This window comes from Brachycentrus maculatus, unplaced genomic scaffold (genome assembly GCF_059751285.1).
Source record: "Brachycentrus maculatus isolate JH-2025_06_01 unplaced genomic scaffold, ASM5975128v1 h1tg000491l, whole genome shotgun sequence".
NCBI classification, from domain to species: Eukaryota; Metazoa; Arthropoda; class Insecta; order Trichoptera; family Brachycentridae; genus Brachycentrus; species Brachycentrus maculatus.
The window spans coordinates 232,367-243,555 of NW_028281238.1; the positions used below are offsets into that span (position 1 = coordinate 232,367).

At 34.9% G+C, this 11,189-nt stretch overlaps 1 protein-coding gene across 1 annotated transcript; it reads left to right on the top strand.

The window, feature by feature from the left end:
* The first annotated feature begins 19 nt into the window (after nt 1-19).
* On the top strand, nt 20-10,940 carry sud1 (Prolyl 3-hydroxylase sud1). The gene is made up of 8 exons (XM_088272268.1): nt 20-462; nt 1,111-1,571; nt 4,382-4,639; nt 5,831-5,974; nt 7,293-7,445; nt 7,926-8,085; nt 9,281-9,483; nt 10,548-10,940. The coding sequence occupies exons 1-8, from the start codon at nt 156-158 to the stop codon at nt 10,818-10,820; spliced, it is 1,959 nt and encodes a 652-aa protein (XP_088128394.1). The 5' UTR covers nt 20-155; the 3' UTR covers nt 10,821-10,940.
* Nucleotides 10,941-11,189: the final 249 nt, after the last annotated feature.

Here is an 11,189-nt window from a genome sequence, read left to right on the forward strand (position 1 = left end):
TTCTATATTCGCTTCATTTTAGAACTGTCAAAATCCGCTAGGTTATGAAAGCTTTGTCGGTACGGTCTAAAGATAAACATATTAATTTCGTTATTTGTCCAATATATTTCCTACATGCGGGATGAATTTATACATGTGAATTTATATCCTTAACGATGAGCGATAATTGTAGTAGCGAGAATCCGGAAACGGCGGCTGATGTAGCGATGCCAAGCAAAGATATTGAACAAGAGAAATCAAGTGAAGTGAATTCGACAGATGAATCGAAAAATGATTGTCTCAATATGGAAGTCGATGGGATCAAAGATGATCCTGAAAATAAGGAAACGAAAGAAAGACAAGCCCCTAAAAGAAGATTATCTGTGATAACAATATCATCTGATTCAGAAAGTGATGATTCTTCTATTTGTCACATTGATTCTTACCAAGCAAGTTTATCAGAAGCTAAGAAAATTAGAGGCGGTTTGTATTTATTTATTTTTAATAAAGTAACTAACTAATCTGCCTTTCCAAACAATCTTAGTCTCTTCCACATTCATACATATCCGCCGATTATTCCGACTTCTGCGTTGACCACTTTCAAGTATTTGAAATATTTGATCACGCCAAGTTTTCCTCGGTCTTCCTCTAATTTTTTTCAACCACATTCACTTCATGAATTTGTTTTACTGTTTTCCCCCACTCATTCGTTCCACATGCCCAAATCATCGTAACACACCTTTCTTTGCTTTATCACTAATGCTTATCTCTGCCTTGCACTCTTTCCTTATTTCGTTATTCACATTAATATGAGAGAACGCATTTCCACTGCATTCAGTTTACTTTTATCCTTCTTTTGCCAACTCTACGATTCACTTCCATACATTAGGGTTGGAGCCAGGACTTCATTCTGCACTCCTAGTTTAGCTTTCACAAAAGGTTTTTGTTTGCTATAACTGATATCAGTTCACCATTCACTCTGTTCCCAGCATTCACTTTCTTTTCCATACTTTAATCTATCTTTCCATCCCTAGAAAACGCACTTCCCAAATAAACTAAATCATCTAAAATATTTTTACTATTTTACTGGGGAATTATTATCAGCAAAATAATTTTGTTATTATTTTGTAGATTATTCTTCGTCGGACAGTTATTCCGGATCAAGTGGGGATGAATCGGACACGGATAATGATAATGAACTTCAAGTTATAACTCTGGAACCGTCGGAACTTTCCAGTCGTGTCTCCGTTTTAAAAACAAGAGCACCCCGTCTTTCCGAAGCCGTTATAAATCCGTGCTTTTTACTAGAAGATACTGTTGAAAAGTTTTCGAACCACTGGGCCTCAATGGAGACCTTCAAAAGTACAAACATAACTCTACACGTAGACCCCTTTAGAATATGTGTTCTGGACAATTTTTTGGAGAATGAAGACATTGTGAACAATATAGTGGATGACGTTACGACGTTGGACTGGAATAGAAGCAAAATGGACCTATATGAGTTTCATAGAAGCACAGATCTAGTTAATTTATCATGGCAAAGGGCGATCAAATCTCTTTATGAGTTGCTGAACGATGTTGTCATGAAATGGGTAAGTGGAATTTTGTGGTCTCCCATATCTCTTTATATTAGACTTAGCTTCACATACAGCATTTGAAAATGATGGGCAATGCATCGAAACATATCGCTCACTCCTTTCAAGAACGTCATAAATCAAAAAAATTTGATTTTTCAGGAGAACGTTTTTAAAAATTAAAAATAAAATATAATGTATTAAAAATAAATATCAAGCCACTTATTGACCTTTTTACTGTGCAACAGATCTTTTTAGGTAAAACCAGAAGGTTTTTTCTCAATTTGAAAAATATTTAGTATATTTAAAAAAATAACTAAACAATACCTTTTCTTCAAAATGCAAAAACAACACTTTTTGCCCTGTAGCGGGTAAATATTAAATTTAAGTAAAAAATATGCCTTTTTCTGGAATATAGTACATTTTCTGGGCATTCCGAAAACTTGCACAACTGAAAATTGACGATTTTTGATTTATGACGTTATCGAAAGGAGTGAGTGATATGTCACAAAGAGCCGTAATACATATCGTAAATCGCACAGGAAAAAATGACTAACTAACAATACGTAAACTGTTCAGGAGGGCCATTTAAGTCACTTTTGCTTGGCAAGAAAATAAACATCAATGCACTTTTTAATAGATTTATATTATCCACTGACACTTCGTGATGGAATTGCATTTTTAATATATTATTAGATTAAAACCAATATTTTTAGCTTTTCCACCTTATTTTTATTGATGATGACCGACATCATCACCAGTCTGATGATGTCGGTAACGACGAAACCCGGTCGCTGGTTAAATAAAAATAAAGTGGAAAAGCTAAAAATATTGGTTTTAATCTAATAATATATTAACATCAATGCAGTTAGTAATTTTTAATAAGCCAATATTACTTCCATGTTTAAAATCGTTTTGGAATTTTTCTGGGCAATATTAAGCTCGTAAGATATCAAATAGTCAATGATTACGTTTTTGTAAAAATATGCACTTGGTCACTTTCTCCTGTATGACTACGATATGTATAGTAAAAAAATGTATCCATGAAATAGATTTTAAGAAATAGTGGTATTTACCAATTAAAAATTCATTAAAATGTTTCAAAAACTCTTTCTTTGGTAGGTATACTGACCGTAGAGTATTTTGATATATTATGAGAATGAAGAGGCCATTCTGCATACTGTTGTCATATTCATATTTTTTTTAAACCATACCCGTTCTCTATAGAGTCCACAGTTTCCAGACTCTTCTGTTGGCTCCTCTTAAGTCAGGTCTGCGTCTATAAGTTCAGACGTTAACTGCCGACAAATTGTTAGCAGTGGACGTTCTAGGCAGTGGGAACCTGATGCCTTGTAAGCTTTCCCTTACGGTGCTAAAAACTTCCGCGTGCGCCGGTGATATGTATTTTGTACACCATATGAAAATGTGATTTAAAAATGGGAAAAATGTGAATATTTCTATATGTTACTTTCATTGCCCATAGTTGAAATGTAACAATTTTGTAATATTAGCTCTGGTAACTATCTGAAAATTAGAAAAAAATATATTGCAAGTAGTCGCCATAGCTATCGTAGCGGCACAACCATCCCGAAGGACAACTTGCGCGCTGCTAAAAGGAGATCGGCAGAAGCAGTACCAAACCACGTGCATATGTACGCAAAGCACGACACGCACACACACACACAAACACATACACACACACCGAGAAACGATTGTATATTGGTGATTGTATTCTCGATTTTTTCATAAATGATTTATTTCCGTCGCTGCGAATGAATAACTTTATATTATATCACTTTTACGTAATACATAATTATATTACGAAAGAATACAAAAATTCTGAGCCTGTATCTAATATTTTATATTGATATTCTCGTTATTAGGGTCAAATTGTTGGAAATACATTTCACCGGGAGGGGAACGTTAATGGCCGTAGCTAATTTGTGCATAATATATTACATGCTGTTTAAAATAATGTTTTCTCTTTTGAAGTATGTATTTTATTGTTTCTAAAAGTACTTATCTAAACAAGGATGAACATATAAAACATGGAATTATGCATTAGCCTGAAATATTGTAATTATTATTGCTTTATAGTTAGGAAGTGACATATTTCAGATATCGATATGGTCCGCGAAATCACTGCCCACGAAATATCACTGGAAAAGAAAGCTCAGGCAATCTTGATTAACCGAAACCATACAGCTCGCATAACCGTATTTGTTTTCACAAAACATGCCCCATACGCGGCTGACATAAGTGTATGTGTTTTTACTTTGCTCCATGTTTCGAACCTCAGTTCAACTTGGAGGGATTTTTTCATGGTGTGGAACTTTGGATAAAATAATACGTCAATCCTTGGCCTTATGACATCTGTTGAAATATCTGACTAATAATTTGTAACATCACAAGGATAAATAAAAGAACAGATCCCTGTTTTTTCTTGAGGTCGATAATTAGTCCGCCCCATAATCATGCCCTATATCTGTCTCACTCTCGACGCTACGCATCGCCAGTGGGTAAGAGTGACACACGATGTGTGCTTTGATTTATTTATGTTACGATCTTATTCGTTTATACTACGATATATTTCAAGAATAATGTGACACAAGTGTACATATTATAGAGTACGAAAAAGGCACAATGAATCCCATTGATCGTTTTTGTTTAGGAAAATAAATAGTTTCTCAACTAAATACATGATAAAAGTAATCATTTAAAAAACGGCGAAATACCGCCGCGCACGGGTGTCTCTCAGGAACAAAGTTAACGCGGTTAAAAGGTTAAGGCTCTCGGGATGCATGCTTCTGATGCTACTTTAATTTCAGGTGGGACAAATAACAAAGTTAAACCTGACCCATTTGTCTGCTTCCTGCGCCCTATACGGTCCCGGCGATCACTTGTTACCTCACGATGACCTCATGTCGGACCGAAAAGTGGCTTTTATCTACTACATGGCTCCGTGGGACACTCCCAATACTAAAAAAAGGGAATCCAACGATGTCCAGAAGGATCCAAAAGATAATAATGAGGTTTCGGAAGATAATGATGAAGAGACAAAACCCAGTGAAGAAACAAGGCCAGAGGCAAGTACTATTATTTATTTTATTTTATTACCTAGTACATATAATTGATTCCGGCGCCCCTGAAGGCCGCTGACAACCATTCACCGACTATACTCAGCGGAACTTCGAGACGCCGGACTGACCTGGGAGGAAGCCAAGGAGATGGCGCGTGACAGAGTGACTTGGAGACGTCTCGTGTTGGCCATATGCTCCGCCTAGGGAGCGAACATGGAAAGAAGAAGACATATATATCCGCTAGTTGCGGTGAAGGTTTAGGAAGAAATTCCATTTGTACTCTACATATAGTTTTCTGTCAAGAAGAAAAAGAAAGAAAACTTTCTAACCAATTAAAGAGACACTCATTGTTTCCAAGTTTTTGTAACTTATTCAGTAACATTTTGTGGCAAACCTTATCAAAAAGTCGGTATAGATGGAATCTACTTGATGTTTATTTTCTAGTGAATCTTATGTATTTTTGATAGATCAAATGATTGGATAGTGTTGTAGTGTTCTTGTAAAGCAATGAAAATATATAAAATCTGTGATACAATGCTATTGAAAAGATTGATAATGCTAAATGACAGCTGTTAAGAAGCACGTTGCTGCCATGAGCAATGTTTAGTATTGCGTGTGTTGCTGTTATTTTCAAAAGATGGCACTGTCGTTGCGGTAAAAAAAAACAGTTTTTAAAATAAATGGCATGTTTTTACCTGTCACAGGTTAACCCTTACTGGTCCAATATCGAATCTCATTCGACATCAACTTTTTGCTCTTAGGTCCCATTTTGGATGTTATTCGACATTTTTTTCATCATTCGTATTATTGATTTAAATTCCAAGCTTACATTTTTGTCACCCGTATCTATTACAACAGTATGTGGAGCAGAAGACAAAAGATTTTTTCCAATTGTAATGTAACTCTCTACTTAGATTTTTTTTTTTTAATTTTGGGGGACCGGAAAGGGTTACCAGGAAAACACGCGCATTTTCAAATGCAATTTTGTGTCAATACAACTTTTGGAGATTTATGATTTTGAACATTTACATTTTCATTTAGATAGATTGGATTAATCCACGAAGCCTCGATTTTAAAGGCTCTGTATAGATAGGGAAGGTACATTTGAAAAATATAATACAATATACAAATACTATGCATTGATTTGCCCACAGTTTCTTTCTGTCTTTTTATAATAAGTATCTCCTTTTTTTTCAGCGAGGCTGGACCAAGTCGATGGGAGGAGAGCTACAGTTTTTTGCTGTAGATAGCAAAGGGCTACCCACAGAAACGGTGAAGTCATTATTACCATGTAATAACACATTCGCCTTCTTTAAAGTGGGGAGTAACACATTCCACCAGGTAAAAAAATATGTATATATTGATTTGACCGCCTCCGTAGTGTAATGGTCAGCACGCTCGGCTACCGTTCTGGAGGTCCCGGGTTCGATTCCCAAGGGGGGTAAAATAAATATAAGTGAATTTTTCACTGTAATATTTATTCAATATTACCATGGACTGGTACCTGAAGCGGAGGGCTGATCACCTTTCCTTCATGTGTAAACGATCAAGATAACACTGCGTTTATATGACACAGTGCCCTATGCACCATTGGGGTGCGGATAAGGGTTTTTTTTTATTATTATTATTGATTTGATGTTTTTATTTGTAGATCTTTAAATATGTATTTTTTTTAATGTAAAAATATTAAATAATAAATAAAAAATGGCGGTATTCAGCAATACTATTTAATGTTTTAAGTGACAGTAAGTCTACAAAGGTAAGGATTGAGTTGGTCCTCACCCCTTGTATCTACCCTCGTACACTAAAAATCATAATGTTTGTTATTTAATTATCGGCATCTAGGACCCATGTGCTAAAAGAAACTAAACATCTCTTTTCAATGCAGTGGCTTGTATTTGTCCAATAGTTCATCAATTGTCTCTTTTGAGTTTTGATTTTCTATTGGTTGATTCAAGACTATGTCTCTACATGACAAGACTTTATTAGAATCTATGTTAACTGTCAAAATTTAACCCTTTAACGGATGAATTTTAATCCTTCTGATTTATCTGTACCACAGACAGGCAAAAAAATAGCTTTACGGATACACTATTTATTGTAAGATTAATATGTAACATAAATCCCATAATAAATACTTATTGTAATATTAATTGTATAACTTACGGAATAACTTTGTAATGAAATCAATAGATGTTTATCTTATTGTAACATACTTATTAACACACTAAGGATGGGAAAGGTATTTCTACCCGTTCGGCTGATTGATGCTTAAGGACGGGAAGTGTATTTTTACATTCTGCGCCGGCCTAATTTCAAAGTCAGAAAAGAATGAATTACTTAATGTTTTTATATGAATATTATGTACCAAACTCTTTCTTAAGGTTTAAACTATATGTAAACAAATATCAAATCCCGTCGCCAGAAGTCCGCAGGCATAAAAAAACACCCGTCCGAAATGTGTTAACCAGTTCCAAAGCAAATAGCTTCTCTTGAGGAAGAAGCTCTTTGCTTCGAAACCGTTTGACATTATAATTAAGTTACAATAAGATAGATAGTCCTTAATAACAAAGTTATTTAATGGAAAACTACAAAGTCAGTGCTTCAAATATTAATTATAATTTAGAATGTATTTCAATGAACGTTTGTTATGTATCAGGTGTCCGAAGTATTGTCGTTTGATTTTCCCCGATTGACCATCAATGGGTGGTTCCACGGGCCCCCTGAAGATGGTGAGACTCCCGATCAGCACGTAGAGGACCAGGAACTCATTCCTTACGCAGATCTCGCCGAAAAACCTCACACAGACTTGGTAATTATGTATATTTTAACACAAAAACTTCACACAGACTTAGTTATTATGTATATTTGAATACAAAAACCTCATACAGACTTGGAAATTTTATTTATTTGAATACAAAAACCTCACACAGACTTGGTAATTATGTATGTTTGAACACAAAAACCTCACACAGACTTGGTAATTATGTATACATATTTGAATACAAAAACATCACACAGACTTGGAAATTATGTTTATTTGAATACAAAAAAATATATATTTGAGTGCTTGCATCTTTCAATAACAAAATTTTAAAAATTCTTAATAATAATGAACGACATTTGTGATTTTTTTTTGTGATTTTCATTAATGTTTTTTTACCTAACCTAACTTAACCTAACCACAAATGGATAGCAATTATGTACACGTTAAGATGTTCTCAGCATGAAATGTGTTAAATTGCCAATGATTCTACCGTGTATTCGTTATCGATTGACTTATCATTTTCAGTTCCAAACTACGTTAAACGAGTGGATTACATCGACATATCTCTCTCCGCGGACCAAATTCAAAATTCAGCAGCAGATCGAGCAATCCTCGGAAATAAGTTTAGAAGAATTCTTCCTGAAGAGCCAATACGACATTGTGGTTGAGAGCCTCCGAGATAAAAGTAAGTTTTTCATTTTGACACATCACTCACTCCTTTCAACAACGTCATATATCAAAAATCGAAAATTTTCAGTTGTGCATGTTTTCGGAATGCCCAGAAAATGTACTATATCCCAGCAAAAGCGGTATATTTTTAACTTAATATTTACCCGCTACAGGGCAAAGTGTTAAGTGTTGTTTTTGCATTTTGAAGAAAAGGTAGTGTTTTTATTTTTTTGAATATACTTAATATTTTTTAAATGAAGAAAAAACATTCAGGTTTTACCTAAAAAGATCCTTTGCACAGTAAAAACTTCAAAAAGTGGCTTGATATTTATTTTTAATACATTGTGTTATATTTTTAAACTTTAAAAACGTTCTCCTGAAAAATCAAGTTTTTTGATTTATGATGTTGAAAGGAGTGAGCTACATGAGTTAATTAATATGTGAATGCTAACCAAAAATTTAATATGTTGAGGTTATAATTGACTGGTGCTGTTCTAGCAGCCGGTCATATATTCACCCCTTCTGAAAAAAAAAGAAAAGAGTCAAGAGTAAGGTTTCAAGCATTACTGGTCCAATGCCGAATCTCATTAATATAATATTTTCCTCATAGGTCCCATGTGTAATGCCATTTGACCTTTTTTTCCTCATTAGTATTACATATTAAGTTAAAATACAAAATGCATGTCCGCCTCCATAGTGTAATGGTCAGCACGCTCGGCTATCTTGCTGGAGGTCCCGGGTTTGATTCCCAGGGGGGGGGGGGTGAAAAAAAGTATTATTGATTTTACACTTTAATATTCAAGTAATATTACCCTGGACTGGTCCCTGAAGCGCAGGAGTTATCACCTTGCCTTCATATAAGTATAGTTCAAGATAACACTTCGTCAATAGGATGCAGTGCCCTATGCACCATCGGGTACGCATAAGAGTTAGAAAGAATAATATACAAAATATAAGAGTTTGATATTGTCTTAATAAGACGAAATGCGTCACATATTTGCATTATACATATATGGTATATGTAAATAAAAGTAGAATTCAAACCAATAACCTTGTTAATTTTGAATATATTACCCAAAATTTTTAAATGGAATTCTACCAACTGTCTGCAGTACCAGTAAATACAATAAATACAAAATATAAAATAAAATAAATATATATGTACAATAAATACAAAAATTTCAAATAAAATATATTTTTACTAAATTTAGCCTTGGCGTGGAAGCGCGAAGGTCCCGCGCATCTCCGCCACCACGACGTTCTGTCGGTAGAGGACGCCGGCGACATGATTAAGCAGCTGTGTCAGGTGCTCAGCTCCAACCACTTTGTGCGCCTGCTTGCGGAATACACCGAGCTCCGGTTGAAGACTTACCATGGCCTTCAGGTGCAACGATGGACGGCGGCCAGCTATTCGGTGAGTTTTGTCAGGGTAAATCTCTCAAATCCATATGTGAGCACTGGGAAAACACATCGCTCACTCCTTTCAACAACGTAATATATCAAAAATTGACAATTTTTAGTTGTGCATGTTTTCGGAATGCCCAGAAAGTGAACTATATCCCAGCAAAAGCGGCATATTTTTAACTTAATATTTACCCGCTACAGGGCAGAAAATTTTGTTTTTGCATTTTGAAGAAAAGAATTGTTTAATTATTTTTTCAAAATATTTTAAATATTTTTCAAATGGAGAAAAAACATTCAGGTTTTACCTAAAAAGATCTGTTGCACAGTTAAAAGTTCAATAAGTGACTTGATATTCATTTTTAATACGTTTTATTATATTTTTAAACTTTAAAAAAGTTCTGAAAAATCAAGTTTTTTAATAATGACGTTGTTGAAAGGAGTGAGCGACATGTATATCAAATGTTTTCCAATTCCTTTTCTGGGCCACATCTGTTTTTTACCTTGGTCTTTTCCCTCATCCGATAGGAATAGAAGTATGTAGTTACAGTGAAACCTCTATCTATCGTTCCTCGAATAATCGTTTTCCCGGATGTGTCGTTTATTTATTCTATCCCGAATTCATTTCATACTAAACTAAACCGCATTAATTTTTTCACTATCACCATTTACCGCATTTATCGTTCGAATTAATCTGCATACTTGACACATTTTGTCTGTTTTTTTACATTCTTTTCAATTTTCTTACATTCAACGGCAACGTATGAGATAGAAACTATGGAGAGCTTGCAACCGATAGCAGGAAAAGTCGATATTGATAAAAAGGAGCCGCTGCCTGTACCTGCATTTCCAGAAGCATGCACACTCTTTGAAAGAAAACTTTCTACAACGCACATTCAACAACCGATGCTGAAAAAAATACTATTTTCAATCATATTCATATCTTTACTCGGTCATATCTACTTGCGTATTGACCTCTTAATCCCGTATTCATTGTTTTCCCGCATTCATAGTTTATTTTAATAGGTCCCTTTAAAAACGATAGATAGAGGTTTCACTTCTGCTTTAAATTTTCAGGTACTGCCCCCAAAGTCTCACTTCTCCGTGACGGAACTAGACACGATACTGTACCTCGGGCTACCGGACCAGCAGATCTGCGGCGGCACCACGATATACCTGGCGCCCGAGGAGGCCAACAGCGACCCGCTGATCTCCGTGGAAAGGGCCAACAACTCGCTGAATCTCGTTTACTCGGATGCCGGAACTGCTAAATTCACCAAATACGTGAGCAAACTGAGCCTCAACAAAGATGACTACTTTTACATCGTCACCTGTACATACAGGGAATAGCCCCGCCCTCATTTGATATAAATAATAATATATTATTTTATTTATCTAATTGATGTAATGTCTTCATTAACCCTTGGAGTGCTGAGAATCGATATATCGACTCTGTACATACAGGGAATAGCCCCGCCCTCATTTGATATAAATAATAATATATTATTTTTTTCTTGAATGTTTTCCGCAGATGTGGCACATTTTATATACTTTATAAAATGAAATAACTTTGTTATAACGACTTTTTTATTGGTACAATTTAACCTACTGGTTTCAACAAGAATCTTGTCATCATCAGGTTTTATATTAATTGAAAAACATTAAAATACTCTCACCAAAGAAGAAAAAGAAAAAAAACGTGTGGAAGTTTTTTGGTGA

Coding starts and splice junctions, on each gene's coding strand:
- sud1 (XM_088272268.1), top strand. CDS start 156: ATGAGCGATAATTGTAGTAGCGAGAATCCGGAAACGGCGGCTGATGTA. Junction 4,640..5,830: donor GTGAAGAAACAAGGCCAGAG/GCAAGTACTATT, acceptor CTTTTTTTTCAG/CGAGGCTGGACCAAGTCGAT. Junction 9,484..10,547: donor GGACGGCGGCCAGCTATTCG/GTGAGTTTTGTC, acceptor TTAAATTTTCAG/GTACTGCCCCCAAAGTCTCA.